Source organism: Haemaphysalis longicornis, unplaced genomic scaffold, assembly GCF_048455015.1.
Source record: "Haemaphysalis longicornis isolate Haplotype H1 unplaced genomic scaffold, Haemaphysalis longicornis Haplotype H1 scaffold_8, whole genome shotgun sequence".
Classification (NCBI taxonomy): Eukaryota; Metazoa; Arthropoda; class Arachnida; order Ixodida; family Ixodidae; genus Haemaphysalis; species Haemaphysalis longicornis.
The window spans coordinates 128,724,958-128,742,115 of record NW_027526445.1 but is presented as its reverse complement, the minus strand read 5'-3'; the positions used below and the strand labels follow the sequence as shown (position 1 = coordinate 128,742,115).

General features: G+C 46.7%; 1 protein-coding gene across 2 annotated transcripts in view; it reads left to right on the top strand.

Moving 5' to 3' along the window:
* Positions 1–15,593, top strand: part of LOC144149883 (uncharacterized) — a 36,600-nt gene extending 21,007 nt beyond the window's left edge. For both annotated transcript variants that reach the window (XM_077681600.1, XM_077681599.1), the window contains 6 exons: positions 290–619; positions 2,457–2,650; positions 6,685–6,897; positions 8,690–8,971; positions 11,919–12,212; positions 15,014–15,593. In XM_077681600.1, coding sequence (XP_077537726.1) covers positions 340–619; positions 2,457–2,650; positions 6,685–6,897; positions 8,690–8,971; positions 11,919–12,188 — 1,239 coding nt within the window. In that variant the 5' untranslated portion in view covers positions 290–339 and the 3' untranslated portion in view covers positions 12,189–12,212; positions 15,014–15,593. The remainder of the gene's footprint in view (positions 1–289; positions 620–2,456; positions 2,651–6,684; positions 6,898–8,689; positions 8,972–11,918; positions 12,213–15,013) is intronic.
* The last annotated feature ends 1,565 nt before the right edge of the window (positions 15,594–17,158 follow it).

The following is a 17,158-nucleotide window of genomic DNA, read 5'->3' as shown; positions in this document are numbered from 1 at the left end:
GCCAACATGCAGGAGAAAGCTCTGATGCAACTGCAGTTGCCCAATTGTGCTGAATAATGTTCGCATGTACGTGTGAACCATACGCGCGGTTTTATTCGTTTGGACTGGTCCTGACTATGTACACGTCGTGTTCAAGCTTCTTACGGTTTGGCCTGGTGGCTGAGCCCATTGACAGAGACGGTCCAAAATTTTCGTTTTTAGGTGGCCCAAGAAAGAAAAGACAAAGAACAACTAGGAACGCGAAAGTGATCACTAATTCAGGGAACCCTCGTCTCTTCTGTCGTCGCAGGAAAGCGATAGCTCGGAGGCACTCCCTCCTCCTCCACTGCCACCGCCGCCATGTCGGTCTCGCGCCTCGAGCAGATGAGGAGCCAGTTCCAGCAGAACCTGCAGCTTCGCAGCGGCCTTCCGAGGCCCACTCGGATACCCGGACCCGCAGCGGCGCCCGCACCCCCCGCTGCCAAGGCCCAGCCGCCGCTCGGCGGCAAACAGACCGCCTCTCCACGAGCGAATGGCCACGGCTCAGCCGCGGGCAGCGAGCCGGCCTCGCGCGCAGCCACTGTCAACGGGAAGGTTCCCAACGGGGGCCCTCACAAGGACGTCACGTCTCTCAGGAACGGTGGGTGGCGTGATTGCGCTTTCACGGTGACTGTGTACTCATCGGGGGCTGCATACCAGCCTAAAGGTCGATGCAGGCGCACGAGCGTAATCACGGTTACCATCATCCCAAGCAACATGGGACATCCGTTGGACGTCCGAAAAACAGCCGAACATCCGATGCCTATTTGGGATGGTCACTGTCCGTCCATGTTGGGATGTACATTCAGCAACAAAGGATATACGCTTCCGTGTGTCCGAAGGACATCCGCCCGTGGACGTACAAAGTTACCATGAAACATCGAATAATGCCGTAAATTTAATATAAAAGCCAAGACAGTAAAGCTACTCTGCTTTTCAATAAAAAAGATTTTCTGCATAAAATCCCCCACTTGTATATTGCAAGTTTCATCTGTACATTACTAAAATTAAGCCCAAATTTTTAACTTTTTGAAGCACCTCACCACCTCCAATGATATTTGGGGTGAAGGTATATAAGCTAGACTTCAGAACCGCTAACTACTAAACACCTGAGGCAAGTTTCCCATGTTTGTATATGCTTGTCTGCCCGGTAGTGCAGAGTAGTGCCCGGTAGTGTTGTGTGGTGTAGTATTCGCTGTAGGAACATTTGTTAATAAAGCATTTGAGAATTTAACTTTTTACTGACCATTAAAAATACACCCAATTTCAGACGTCCAAAAGGATGTACGGAAGTGTTAAATCCGAACGTCTCACGAACGTACAATGTACGTCCATGTACTGTCCTGAAACGGTTGTCCTGCGGACGTCTGCTAGAGCCGGAATGGACGTAAGATGGATGGCTGATGGACGTCCGGTGGTTGCTTGGGATCAGCATCATTGCCATTATCACTATCATTATCATCACCTTCACCACCACCACCACCACCAGATTTTTTGTGTCCAGTGTGCGGCAAAGGCCTCGCCTAAAGCATTGGGGTTAGAAAATTAACTTGGGTTGAAAACAATATTCTAGTTACGATTTAGTGGGGTTAGGCAGGTCGTACAATTCGGATGAAGGAAAACAGGTGGGCGATCTGTTTAATGGAATATCTTCCAAGGGATGTTAAACGAAGTAGGGGAGAGAGAGTCAATGGAGAGACAAACTAAGAAAATTCGGGGGCAAAGATTGGATTCGACAAAAGTAAACGGCATATTGGGGTATATTACTCACCAGCTGTTATTTAGCAAACTGGCCATCTGTTGTTGGGGCATGGAATACCGTGGATGGATCAGAGCTTAGGCGTTTAACTGCTGGACATGAGGTCATGGTTCAACAATTTGTGGCAGCCGCAAGGGAAGTCATGCAATGTCTTTAGTGTGTGTTGGTGCCATGGCGTGCCTGCCCTTGAGCAATCTGTTACTTTCGCTTAAAGTTCACTGCACTGTTTATACGTACGTGCTTCTGGTTCGAATTGACCTAATTGTTTATGCTTAATTACTTATTGAATTTGCCTTGTGTGAATGAAAGTATTCATTCTTTCGTGCAGTTTGTCTCCCCCTCAATTGCTCAGTATGCTCTCTCTCTCTCTCTCTCTCTCTCTCTCTCTCTCTCTCTCTCTCTCTCTCTCTCTCTCTCTCTCTCTCTCTCTCTCTCTCTCTCTCTCTCTCTCTCTCTCTCTCTCTCTCTCACTTAGTGCCTGTATGTCTAGCTCGGTCTGTCTCTATCTTTCTTCCTCTGGGTCTCATTCTCGTGTTCATACGCAGGACATTAAAGCCACTTCTATTCCTCTTATTACTAGTGCTTTACGGCTAGCCTTATCACGTGCGTTTGTTCAGCTTGGCTCTTTGCAGTATGGATGCCATAAGTGGCGTAATGACAATTTCCGATCCTCCTTCAGGCACTCGCAATGGTGGGACATCTCTGCATCCCTCCAATGGATATTCGCCTGGCAGCAGTACAGTTGCCAATGGCACACGACCACACTCCTCGCCATCACAGCGACCCTCGCCGCCCATTGCCAAAGGGGGTGTGCTGATGACCATGACAACTACTCAGCTCAGGCAGCTGGCCAACGGGCACCTCAATGGCTGTGTAAGACTACCTTCCACTCATTCGTCAGGGTACTTGTTCCCATATTTGTATATGTTTCCCTGTTTTGCTGTGAGCGCGTGATTTTTCTTTAGGGCTGCTTTTAATCCAGCCGGGTGGCTTCATATTTTTGCCACTGTTGCTGTAACCACCTTCGGTTGTCTAATTTCCTTACATGGCCACCAGCTATCATACCCCAAGATAATTTGGAGTCTACAGCATGAACTCTCTGGTAGATTGTAAAATCTTGGGCAAAAATGCTTGCAATTTAAGAAGCGCGCATGTAGGCTCTATCATCGGGTTGAAAACACTTTTACATTCCTATTTGCACATTGAAGTATCTGTGAATCCGTGTATCGCTGTGCTGCAGGGCAATCTTTCGAATTAAAAAAAAGATTACTTTTAAATTCTACACCTGTGCAACAAGGGAAATGAAATTTGGTGCTCCTTCCTTATTTCGAGGAATCGGTGAAATGGGGAATGCGATGGCAAATGGTGGATGTAATCGCACACATTTTGCATGCATTAGGACACGCACCTGTTGTATTGGCTGCTTCTAAAAGCAGGTGTAGAGGAGACGAGAAAGATGTGTGCAGTTCATTAGCAACACTGCCCGTCATTCTTGGTCTATCTTGGCCTGCAATCAAATCAGATGCAAGATGGAAATCTCCTCATGCCGGTCCTTTGTTATGACTCCGCACAGTTTATTATGACAGTGATGCCACTGTGATTACTTTGTCAGTGACTGCAATGGGGATATCGTGTCCGTAGTAAGAATGAATTGTCAGTTCTGTTTGGAGATGGGTATTCATTGCATTTAATCCTACACCGAATAGAAATGAACTATGGTTGACCTATGTCCCTTTAAGTTTCCCTACACTATTAAAAAATGTTACGGCTGTTTTCCTCCTGTATAGTATATACAGAGTGTTTCACCCGCCTTGACGGAAATATTAAAATTCGAAGTGACCTTTCTGGCCAAAGTAACTACCACTCAATCTAGTCCTGTTTCTAGGTACATTTTGATTTTTTAACAAATTTGACAAGATATTGTGACTAACTTTTTAACAACCGAATCTGCCCGAAAAAGTTCAACCACAACGTCCAGAACGAGGGCGAATGTTGGGAACTTTCTCCGGAAATTTCGTAAACTGTTAAGAATTGATGGTGCAGTACACGAGGTTGTCATGGCGCTGTAATGATGCGTTAAAAGGCGTATGTTGTGCGAATTTTCGGTTGTATGCCCACGCTGATAACAGGCATAGTGCGCGCGCGATTTCAAGCATGTGAACGCGCTGTACCAATGGTATTTGTAAGTTGCACTCCACCAGCAGGTTACTCAAATTTGGCACAATTTCTTACAGTAGTACATAAATTTGCTCCAGATTAAATTACTTGTTGCATTAACTGCTGGATACATTGCACCCTTTTGCTGCTTTCCAGCCCTGTAATTGGAAATATGCTGCTTTATTCAGTCATTTTGAAATGAAATTCCCATGCTAAATAATTGAACTTACCGAGGTCTAGAAATACGGTGATATGGTTCACACCACACTGAATTGATTACTTCGGGGCTTTAAAATTAGCTCTTATCATTTTATTTCTTGGGGCAAGTTTTGTGGAATGCTTTACAGGAACCCAGCCAAAACTGTGAAATTACGAGGCACGTTTACCCTCATAGCTCGCTGGTTGTAATTGTTTACACACAGCTCTTGTGCCTTTGACCTCATGCTGCCTTAACTCAAGCAATGCCTGTCGCGCCCTTTACGTGACATACAAATTTATTATTTGAATACATACACTAAACTGTTCTCTAAACTATAGGGTGTATTCACAGGGCCTTGGACCGCGCGGCGGCGCTACCTGCGCGGCGGCGGCGACGCCATATTTGAGGTTGCACCAGGTTGCACTCCGCTGCTCGGGCAGCGCGTTTCCCGACGCGAAACGTTGTTTGCGGCGTGGTGCTGGTAAGAAAGTTCGTGTGGACGGTGTTTTTCTCTGCGTGATTCGTGTTTTTGAGAATGCCTGGTCGTAACGAGTGGCCAACATTGTTTTCGCTGCGAAATTACGGATGCGCCCTGTTCACGTCTCCTACAAACGCAGACCCGAAGCAGGCCGCATGACGAAAGCAAGCTCGCCGTTTTTTTTTTTTTTTTTTTCGAAGCGAACGTTAGGGCAGTGCTTGAAGACGGTATGATTTCGCGCGACGAATGCAACTGTCCGATGGTTTGACAGGCGTGGCCAGTGGCGTGCATAACCCTGTCCGTTTTGGCGATTTCGCGCTATCTCGATCGGTGTCATCCCCGTGCGCCAATTTCCTTATTTCCTCCGTTGCTTGAAGCGACCGTGGCGCGAGTTGAGAAAATTTCTTCACCCAAGGCTGCGAGGATATTTGATGTGGTGGTCGCGTGTGAGAGAGGAGCTGGTTTTACCGTGCACCACCCAGGCATGTTGTGCGCTTCTTGAGGAGTATGAGAGGCGGTGAGGTTCTCTGGCGACAGTGTTCTGTGCGTTGAGCGCACAAAGGTCGTCCATTTGAGCTCCTAATGAAGCGGAACAATTACGCACAGGGTCTGGGTGGAAACCATGGTGGGATAAGTACGTGATAAAATTAGGTATGGTGGCGACGACAAAGACCCCACCGATGATTTTCAAGTCTTTTTTTTTCGGTAAAGACGAAGCGGAAATTATAAGCAGAACAAGATTATGGAACACGCTTTGGCTACTTCGAAATCAGCGCAGAGACAAGTGATAAAGGCTGCTCTAGTTTGTCCCTGCATACATTAACGTTTTACTCTCTGCGCTGTTTTTGAAGTAGTCGCTGTACCCAGCGTCGAGCTTTAGTGCCGGATCACGTAACACGCTTGGTCATTAGAGAACAGTCGAAGGTGACGAAGAAGAATTGGATCCATTTGGATGCCCGCAATTACCTGGGAAGCGATATTGCATGTACGCGTGCGTTCACCTCAACACTCGAAGTAGCCCATGTTGAGGCTGGGAGTCCAGTATGGTTCGCCTCATCCATCAAGTACGCCGGCTACCTTAATTTGTGAACATTTTAAGCATGCGAATGTTTCAAACATGTGACGAGGTGCGAGATGAAAGCTCCGACGCCCATCATCCCGGGGCCCACCTGAATAAAACGGGCTCCAACAGATTCGGTACTGATTAGCCATATTATCGATAACTTCTTTAGGAATTCGTCGAATGAAGACAGACAGCCTTCAAGCACTGTCCTATATAGCCGTCGCTTCGAAACAGCGAAGGGAAAAAAAAAAAAAAAACACGGCGCGTTGATTTTGTCGTGCGGCCTGCTTCGGGTCTGCGGTTGTAGGAAACCAGCACAGACCGGATTTTCGAAGCGGGAACAATGCTAGCTACTCGTTACGACGAGGCATTCGCAAACCCACCAATCACGCAGAAAAAACACTGTCCACACGAACGTTCTTACCAGCAGCGCGCCGCAAACCACGTTTCGCGTCGGGAAACGTGCTGCCCGCGCGGCGGAGTGCAACCTCAAATATGGCGCCGTCGCCGCCGCGCAGGTAGCGCCGCCGCGCGGCCCAAAGTCCTGTGAATACACCCTATTATGAGCTAACAGTCAAGTCAAAGTAGGATTTATTTACATGGCCAAAAAGAATGATGATGCGGGTAGGCCCGGCCAAAAAGTGAACAAAAAACACTTGAGGAACGCCCGAGCCCCCTATACACAACATGCAGCCAAACACACGGCGCATGACACGGCATTGTCCTGGCTATTCACAAGAACAAAAATATCCCATATTTAGGCATGTTTCTGAACAAAGCATAAAAAGAGCAAAAAGAACACAGCATAACACGTGGCAGAGAGAAATACAGACAGCAAAGGAATTTAGCAAGAGGAAAAAAAAATATAAACGCAAGATTCAAAAGGAAGAGATTAATGAGATGACTCACTTCTCAGATCAACAGGGATAGGATAATGAAGTGTTGCGCTTAACCTCGATAAGGTAACGTGAGTGCTAGTGAGCCTAATGTAAATCCATTGGTTGTTGCAGGGAGCAGTAGCAGCAACCAAGCCCCTTTCTTCGACACCGCCGCCGCGAGTGGCAAGCTCTGCAGTGCGAACTGTGCCCTCCTCGACACTCTCTCCTGCATCGCCCAGGGTGGCAAGCTCAGTGGCGCGGAATCCAACCCCGACCTCAAATGGCAGGGCACCCACTGTCGCGAGATCACCGGCCAAAGTCATGTCACTTGAACAGCCAAAGAAGGTAAGTGGTGGAGATGTTTGTGTACGGCTTGCTATGAGGTTTCGCAGTTGCGACGTTATGGGGTTTTCAATGACAGTTAAAGCCATTGCACTGCCATTAAAAAGCCAAAAGCGGTAGCTGCGGGATCTATAAATAGAAAGCCGGGTACAGTAGAACCTCGTTGATACGTTAAAAAAATGCGTGGAAGAAACATACTATACAAGAGAACGCATGATCCACCGCAGCAAAGACAAAAAAGGCAATTGAGAGACGAACGTGAGCACTTAATGGCCTTGCACAACGTCTGCTGGCGCATGCTCCGGCCCTCTGACAGCGAGAGCGCCTTTTCTAAACATTGCAGACTTTTGTCCTTACTGGGATTGTCCTTTGTGCAAAATTAACTTCACACCGCTTCCAAGCAGACTATGGCCTGAGCATATGTGGCCGCCGGAGACATCACCTCTTGCTCCCTGTCGCTGCCACCATCTTTCTCGGAGGCTTTGTCCAGCACCGGCACTGCTTCATGGCGTGATTCCGCCACAATTTCTTCCAAGGTTAGCGTTTCGCACCTTGGGACGTCATTGTACAGGCGACGTTAAATAAAGGCAGCCGCATTACCAGGTGACTCCGGCAAGCTCAGCACTGCGGGAAATTTGGTGACCCAGGGGGCCCTACTGCTGCTTCGCGCCTGCTTACTGCGCCGCGTGCGCTGAGGCTCGGTCCGCTCGCACGTCAGCACATGTTATGTTCATTGTAAAACGTATCATCCGGTCGTAGTTGGACAAATTTTTTAAATATTTGAACGTTCTTACTGGGTAATCGTGTTATCCAGGAACGTAGTAAACAGGGAAAAAAAAACACCGTAACGCTATGGGGCATTTTTAGTGTTCACAATTTAGAGCTGAGTAACCGGGAAATCGTATGAACCGGGAACGTATCAGTGGTGCTCTACTGTATATTGAATCTGCCAGTTTCTCTTTTTTTTATGAGCTCCATGGGCAAGGTACTGGGCTCTGTGCTTGCGATAAGCAGCAGAATGGGGATATACCGTATAACCTCCTTACAAGAGACACTTGAGGGGTCCAAGAAGCATGTCTTTTGTAACCAAGGTGTCTTGTATGCGATGTTTCTAAAATGGCAAACAGGAAAACCAACCAAACCATCCTTATTCAAGTGTCTCTTATAACCAAGTGTCTCTTCTAACAGTTTCTCTTGTAACGAGGCTTCTAGTCTCAAACGAGTGTTCAGCAAACCTATCTCTACATCCTTTTGATGAGTAGCAGTAGCAACATTGTGAATAGTGATTGTCGAATTGAATTCAGGCCTAAATTTTTCAATCAAAAATACGTAAATTGCCAATTTTAAGACTGGAAACTGTGTTTAAGTCTCAATAAACGAACCATACGTGCAAATGTGGCTCTCACTGACTGAATAACCTAAAGCTATTTCAGGTTTAGCAAAATAGCTCAATGTTTTAAGCGCATCTACTGTCAGGTGCACTGCGTATATGTTCCTTACTGAAGTTTGAACATTATGACGTGGTAGCTGATGCTTCAATTCAATATTGAGCAATGTCGTTTAACTCGGCAAATTTGTGTAAGAACGTCATCACATTCTAAATAGTGGCAGCCTTGTACTTCAAAGTATTGCGATTTCTTGAATGATCTTAATTGAAGATTGTTTGCACGAGCTGTCAGAGCTTTACTACAACAAAGGATTATAAAACAAGAGATAGAGTAAGCAGCTTTTGGTCGAGTTTTGCACTGTGACAGAACTCTGTGTGAAGTTTCTGCGTCTTTATTTCTTGTACCAGCCGGCGTCGAGGCAGCCCACGATCCCCAATGGCGTCGCCCCGGTCTTTCAGCGTGCGGCAGTGAAGGCCCCGCCTCCTGAGGCTCGACCCCTGGGCCCGAACCAAGAGCGCTGCGACATCTGTGGCCGGGGTTTCAACAAGGACCGAATTGAAAAGCACCGAGGTGTTTGCCAGAAGGCGGCGGCCAAGAAAGTGAAGGTCTTCGACGCAACCAAAATGAGGACCAAGGGCACGGAGGCTGAGGCGTTCGTCAAGAAGGGTTTCCACAAAAAGGAAGTGCCGGTGAGTACCATGGCATCTTCTCCGGCTCTGGTTATGTTTCCTGAAATTTTCCGCTGTGGCCTTTGAAGTGGCCTTTGAAGAGAAAAAGTTGATGCTGTGTACAGTGCTTCCCACTTCAGCTTATCAGTTGCAGTTAGTTACTGTTGCGCAAAATTTGGTTGGAATAGTACGGGGGTATCTCGGTGGAAAAGTAATTTTAGTGACAAAGAGAACCATGTGGATGTAAGGTTAAGTCTTATTGGAGTGCTACTTGGTCTTTCCGGTTTGCCGATCACCGTTTTATCAATCTGCATCCTTAGAATAGCGCGGTTGCAACCATTCAAGTGGATTGGTTAAGAGTAGGATCCACACTGCTCTGCACAGCTTCTCAGTTGGACTCCTGGGTAGCTCGTCTCAAAACCAGTTCACACTCTGTGTCGACCGTTTGTTCCTCAGTATTACTTTATTGTGAACGAAAAATGTGAGGTGTCCTACTTAGTAGTCAGCACAGAGAGGCCGTGCAATGATGCCTTGCATAAGCTGTGCCTTCAGCTCTGTGCTTTTACCTTCTGTTTTACATTTATTGCGAGAGCTGTATTGGTGACATTTTGCAGTACCTGGAATCGGGGTAACTTTTTAAAGTTGTACAGTAGGAGAGAGTGGATTGAAACAGTCGCATACGATTCTGTCACAGGGTGCCTGCGACTTCTCCCAATGTAGGTGGCATAGCTGAATGACGTGTGGTGGGAGCAGGAAGGAAGGGAATTCATGGGAAGGCAGGATGGTTTGCTGCTTTGCTTCAGGAAAGGAAATTTGGGGGTGGTGAAATAAAGGGCAGTTGAAATAAGGTGAACAAGACACTTGAAAGACGCCAGTTTGGGCCTGAACTACCTTTCACTTTAAAACTGTTGGTTCCAAAAGTTCTGCTGTGCGTGTTCTATACAGTGGCTAAAGGCCCAGCCTTTTTTTGCAGGCTATGCTAGTCTCACTAAATAAGGGCTGGTTGTTTAGTAGCTTATTTGGTGGCTCTAGGCTATGCTGTGGACATGCTTCATATCCGATTTGAGCTTCTATTCGAGTAGGTATGTCTCCATCATCAGGCTCAAGCTGGAAAAGTTGTTTGGCCAGACTAAAAGGGCCTAATGGCTTAGATAATTTAATTCAAAAACATAAAATAATGTTTTTTTTACTGCGAAGCAGTATACCTCTAACAACCAAGGAAATTTTCGTGTCTGCGTCAGAAGAGAACTTCCAGGCTACTACTGGCTACACAAACATACATCCAAGGCTTCTACTGGCTACTCTAATAAACTGCTGGCACCACCAGGGGTCGAACCTGGGCGTGCGTAGAGAAGAGGAGCGAGAGTCCGTCGTCTTGCCGACTAAGTAACTAAGCTACGCCAAGATGTGTAGGAGGCAACAGACGGTTGTTTAGAGTCGGTCTGGGGTGGGGAGGGTGCTCTTTGGCAGTGGCGCGTGAAACAAGAGTGAGGGGGAAGCAGTGAGAAAGATGAAACCAAAGACTCGGTGTCACCCTCCTCCTTATCCTTCGAAAGACGCTAAAAGTGGCCGCCAGAAATGGTACGTTCCAAACCGCACAGTTGAATCCCGGCTTGTGCGACGTGAAAGCAAGCAAAATAAGAACAGAATTCCCTCTCGCGCTGTTCAGGCAGGGGCCGCGCGAGGACTGCGAAGCTGTGAAATTCGAATTGCATTGGCCAAACCTCCGTTCAATCAAGACAGGAGTGAGACAGTAACGCAAAGGGAGTGATGGGTGGTAGCAGTGCGCGGATGCCATGTGTGTACAACCACCTTCACAGAGGAGATTGGAGTGATTTTTTTTTCACATGTTATTTCTCGTGCTATTATTTGAACCAGCACAATAGCCTGCCTTTCTGCAGCGGTCACTGTTGAGCACAAGTCACCAATCTAATTCCCAGCAGTTGTTTGTGTGGAGGCAAAGAACAAATACCGTGCCTGCACTTGTTGCTTCCTTGCCTTACACCTTTTTGTGCCATTCTTTCTTGGCACGTAGCAATTTGCCAAAGTAGACCATACAACGAGAATGCTCCATGCCAGATGAACAAGGGCATAACAAAATCCCAGGTGAATAAATTCGCCGCTGTGGCCACTTTTCTGATGGAGGTGAAAAGCAAGAATGCTTCTGTGTTCGAAATTTCGGCGCACGCTAAATATCCCCAGGTGGTCAAAATTAACTCGGAGCCCTCCACTACAGGGCGCATCATCGCCTGTGTAGCGTTGGCGTGGTAAGTTTTATAATCAATCAAATAGGGTGAATAAATTAATCATTTGCCTAACTAGCGCTACCGTGAACTGCGTATGGTGCAAAAACGCTGGCTTAGCACTTTGCTTGTTTAAAATTCCACACATACATGTAGGTACTCTACGTGCTTAAAACACAGCATTCAGACTTGGTTGCTTTTTAATAGCTGGCAGGGGTAGTTCACTAATAACCAGTTCCCGGTAAGGAGGAATGTGGTGAGAACATTCCCTCTTCATAGCACATTCCCGCGCTGATGACATGTGGCGAAAAAAAAATTGCTTGCGAATATGGCACTAAAAGACGGCATTTGTACCACCTCAGCTATATAATGCCATTTCCTCCTTCACCCTATCACCTTTCCCATTCAAGTCTGTCGCTAAGTGACCCTTCTCTCTCCTCCTTTCTATCCTGCCTCTTCCCCTTTCCCCTCCCTTCCTGTCGTATTACCTCCTCAACTTTCCTTTCCCCTCATCCTTTTCTTTTCCTTCGAGCTTTTCTTCCTTCGCACCCACAGTATTTCTCCTACCCTCGCTCACACTCTTTCCGCCATCCACTTTCCTCCCATCCCATTTGTCAGCTCATTTCGGTCATGTGATCCGGTCACGGGGTCCTATAGTCTTTAATAAAGTCGCCTCGTTCCGATGAGCCAAATGGGCACGCTCATTGTCCTCCCTGTGGCGGCAGGTGAAGAAGCCCAACTGGCGGGCCAAGCACGAGGAGTTCCTGAGCGCCATCCGGCAGGCCAGGATGGTGCAGGAGCACCTGGCCGCCGGGGGCAAGCTGGCCGACCTGCCCCCGCCGCCGCCCTCCGAGAACCCTGACTACGTCCAGTGCCCCAAGTGCCTGCGAAAGTTCAACGAGACCGCTGCCGAGCGACACATCCCCCGCTGCAACCTGGCGCCCAAGACCACCGCTGCTCCGAGGAAGCCGGCAACGCTCAACGGCCGCAAGTGACAATGAGGGATCGCAATTACTTGGGTGAGTAGTGGCCGTCCAGATGAGAGTCGCAAGTGTCTCTGTGGGTGCTGCTCTGATTAGGGTTGTGAAAAAAATCCCAGGCCATGTCCACTAACGTGAAATCTGGGGAGTTGTGCATTCTTGGAGCCTTGGTGTTTTGGCCAACAGAGATGAAACCGTTGGGGGGCTGGAAGTATACAGCTTTTCTGTAAAAGTCTCGTGTCTTTGAAGCACGAAGCATTCTAACACGAGGCATAAATGAGTGTCCCGGTGTTTCATTAGTATGCGTTACAAAGCGTTCCAGCGGGAGGCGTAAACGAGTGCGCTGGTGTTTTTTAGTACGCGTTACGTTCTGGTGCGAGGTGTAAACAAGTTTTTTGGTGTTTTAGTACTGTGACTACATGAAACAACTATTATGACAACATGAGACGCCGACAGCCTGAGCCCCTAAAATTTGGTTTAGGACGATCTGATGCAGATTTTATTCTCATTTGGTTTGTTTGCATCACCAGGACGGCTCATGTGGATATTGCTTGATCTTTGTCAACGACTGTGCATCGCTGTTTCCAGTATGCTCTCGCCACCCTTCCCTTCTCTTAACATGGTGCCTCCAGTGTACTGAGTGCACCAATGCTGATTATGGAGGCCTTACATATGTGCAGCTTGTGCAAAGTTTTATGGGCCAGGCCAAAAATGCACAGGCTGCAAAAAATTGCAAACAAGCTCAACTCCAGAGTGACACTGAAATGTTTAATGCCAAGAAGCTACAGAAAGTACCTTTCTTCTACACGGTCATAAAATATTTTGGTTACAGTTAAATGCTAAACTTTTGCTTTGAATTATTTTGAGCCCAGAAACCTTTGGGGTGGCCTAGAAAATTTTGACAAAGACTGTACATAAACACACCTGTGGGCCAAGCCATGCATCAAAGTACCGCCGTCTACTATCGGCGTCAAATGAAACGCTAACCCGAAAATATGATCCTGAACACACAAATAGCGCGATTTCTTTCCATGCAAGCCAAAATGACGCGTGGATTAGTTCCAAAAACAAAGTTCGGAAAATTGGATTTCCAAACATACCAATAGCAAGCCATTATATGAACTCTACGAACAGTATTTTTCAATTTTGCACGTTCTGGTTCATATTTTAGCGTTCGCGTTTCATTTGACGCTGATAGTACATCCACTGCGCAAGCACATTGCGTGCTGACGCCATACGTCTTCTTTATTCTGCGCTGTCATTAGCTCTCCACTGCCCGCTTGTGTTGTACTATATTTTGTTTTCCCGCATTCACTCTTTCTTGTGGAGGATTCTAAGTGCATGTACAGATTTCATGGAGTCGACCCATTTAGTGCTTGCGCACTACACAAATGCCCACACATACAGTGCAGGCAAAGGTCTAAAAATGCTGTTACTTGGCCAGAGTGGCCAGTTCGCATACACACAAGCTACGACGGATGCAAGCGATGTCAGGCACTGTTGCCAGTAACGAATTCTTTTATTGCGATATTTCATGTCGAACCTCATTTACTTCGTTTCATTACAGGACAAAGGGGGCGGTGCACTGGAAAGTGCCTGGAATACATTGTTCTATTGTGTTGTAGTTTACTAGACACACGTTGGACAATCTCCGGCATAAATGTCGTCCACCCACTGATCGCCTATAGTGAGAAGCTAGGGCATATGCAACGCTAACAATGTAGATGACGCCGTAGAAAGCGTGGGCTAGTAGTGCGATGGAACCCTCTACCCTCACTAGTTCCCCTTAGCGTAATACCCGAGCTGCATAGAGAGAAAACATACTTCCCAGTCCAGCTCTGTAATACACAGCATACTAAGCAAGAGGTAAACAATCTGGGTGATGAGATGGGTTGGCATGAAGCACTCATCAGATGTCTTTGCGTGTGCTAACACCACCCCCAGGTGGACAAAATTAATCCACAGCCCTCCACTATGCTGCGCCTCATAACCTGTGTAGTTTCGGCTCGTTAAACCCCATCATCAATTAATCAATCAAATAACACCACGTTAAACACCCTTTCGTGCCTCTCCCCGAATTTCCTCATAAATGCACACACAGGATTGTGCGTTGAAATTTGATGCCGACAGAGCACTGCCACTTGGATCAAAAGCGACTTCACATTTCAGCGTATTTATAAAGAAATATCCTCAAAACGGATGTTCTCACATTATGATCCTTCCGGCCAATCCTGCGCTTTCAAGAAAAAATGTACTGCTGAAGTGTGTGTCATATAGATGGTTTGTAGAGGCAGCATCATAGGTTTGATGTTAAGTGAGCAACATGCTTGGTGAAAGTACTACTGTCACTTTTATAGTGCTCCTATTATAGTGTGTACTGAGAAGGCTCAGAGTTATGTATGTAAATGGAGTGCATTTTTGTTTTTACTATTGAAAGGACCCCTTTGACACGCACCCCCCACCCCGATAGTCTCACTTTGAGGCTCCTGCTGTACTAATACTTGACGCACTCCCAAATGGTTGGAGGCACTTAATTAAACCGAACCAAACGAAACTTCTCTATTACAAGTTATGAAAAGCTTGTTTTAAAATGAGTTGTGGTTTGGGTAAGGAAATGGTGATACGGGGGCCAGTAGTTTAAGATAAAAATGGATTTGCTGTAGCTGTGATCATGTGGGTCATGTCTGACCAGTTCAATGTACGCAGACAGACAATCAGCAGTTCGACTTCGTGCATGCTAAGACATTTTGAGGAAATTCCTGGTAAAAACGCAAATTTGTGTCGAGATCTGAATGCAAAGCGATTACTTCTGTGTATACAACCTGTTTTCCATGTTGCAGGGTTCGTTCTGCCTGGGATTCGCTTCGCGATATCCTGCTCTGTCAAGCTGCTGGAGTGCCTAAAGATTCGATTTCTGACTACATGCTCCAGTGACATGAAAATTTCATTGTGTCGTATCATATTTGTAATGCCTGCTGTCCTTGTAATGCCACACAGTTTTGATATTTTATGCGCCGGACTATGCGTTGCTCTTGTCATGTCTCCCAACAAGTTTCGTAGACTTTGATGCAGTCTGATTTTATCTTTTTCACGTTGAGGCTTCAGGGGGCTGCTAGACAAATGTCACTTATATAAGGCTGCTTCTGCACTTTCTCGAGTACAGCGTTTAACACACAGTGTGCCTTGAATGAATGCATCGAGCAGTCTGCTCTCTAGACAAGCCTGGGTGCCTTTTATGACGTCATCTTTGTGAGCTGTTCACTATACTTCGCAATGTCTGACAAAATTCAGACTGAGCTTTTTGTTTTAGTCACTGCTATGTGGCATTTACAGTGTTCTAAGGATGCAACCATTTTTGTGTATGTGCTGTCTCCAAATGCCTGGAGTATTGGAGTATGTAAATAAAGATATTACAATGTATTTGTTCTGTATTGTGTTAGTATTGCGTTGTATAGCATTGCTGCAGTTTTGGGGATCTTTTAATTGCTGTCTCGTATATCCGCACACGTTTGAAAGGGGCAGAAAAAATTTGCACAATTTTTTCTGGCAAAGAGAGTGGTAAGTTCATCTGTCACACAGTACAAATTTCAAGAAGCACTGTTAGAGGCAACAAGGTAAGATTTGGATAGTATTGTTTGTTTAGATTTTCCTCTCAAAAATAGTTGGGACTCTTGAACCTGATTTTTTGAACGTGAAAACATTAGGGCATCTTCTGGAAGCTTTTCAGGCTCCTTTAGAGTTGCGCAGTGTTTGGCTCGTTATCGACTTCACTTTCTCTTCTCTTCATTGGTTACCAGGCTGCAAATTATTTAGGACGCCGTACTGGGAAGCTGCCGATCTGTATTGTGGTAGGTTCATGGAGCCAGCATGATACCGATGCAGCAGTGAATTTTCGTCAGGGGTAAAAGCCATATTGCTTTCGCATCCTAGGCACATAGGAAAACTTAAGTGCCCCCGGGGAATTTTTTTTCTGAAGCATGCGTCATGCAGCCAAGAGGCGCCCATGCATTTTCGGCACTTAAATTTCGTTCACATTTTTGTTCAAAGTGCCTCAAAAGCAGACTTATAGTTTCCATAGAGTACTAGTGGTCCAGTAACTTGTATTTTGCTGTTTCTGTTTATCCCTTGGGTAGATTCTCATTGGCGCCATAGTTGCCAGTTCAACAACGGTGCAGTGATTTTTACAGCTATCCATGTATGTAGACGGCAGTTTTGGACTTGTAAAGCATACAATTCTTTCGCGTTGGTAACTTTTTCGGAATTATAGCGTTGCGCTGCTGAGCTCAAGGAACTGGGTACAAGGCCCGCCGAAGTGGCTGCGAAAAGCAAAAACACTCTCGTGTGTAGATTTCGCAAATGTACCCTCCTCCACTAGAGGTGGGAAGGATTAATCCAGAGCCTTCCACTACGGTAGAGTGTACTAGAAGTTTTAGAGTGGCCCGAGCGGCGGCCTCTCCCATTGCTCCGCCGGGTCGACTTTCGCGCAGAAAATAAAACCGGTGTAGCGGCGGCGCTGCTGTCGTCAACAACTGAACAGCCGGCGCTTCCCGGCACTAGCTCCCAGCCTGCGCGCGGCAATATTTGCGTTGCTCGCTGCGGTGTTTTGCGCTTGCGAAGTTGATTTATTTTGGATTATGAGGTTTAACGCGCCGGTGCTACACAGGCGATGAGGCAAGCGGTACTGGAGGGCTCCGGATTAATTTTGACCACCTGGGGATCTTTAACGTGCGCCGAAATCTCGAAGACACGGGCGTTTTTCGCTTTTATCCTCCATCACAAAAGCAGCTGCCGTGGCCGGGAATCGAACCTGCGCCTTTGGTCAGCTGATTTAGAAAGTAGACGCAGAAACGTTATGACTCCGCTTGAGCAAACTTTAAACTAGTACGACCCGCCATAAAATTACCTACCTTCCCCCCCCCCCCAAAGATAATTTCTCGTTAATTGTTGATATACAGTAATTTCTCGTTAACTCAGTCGTAAAATTA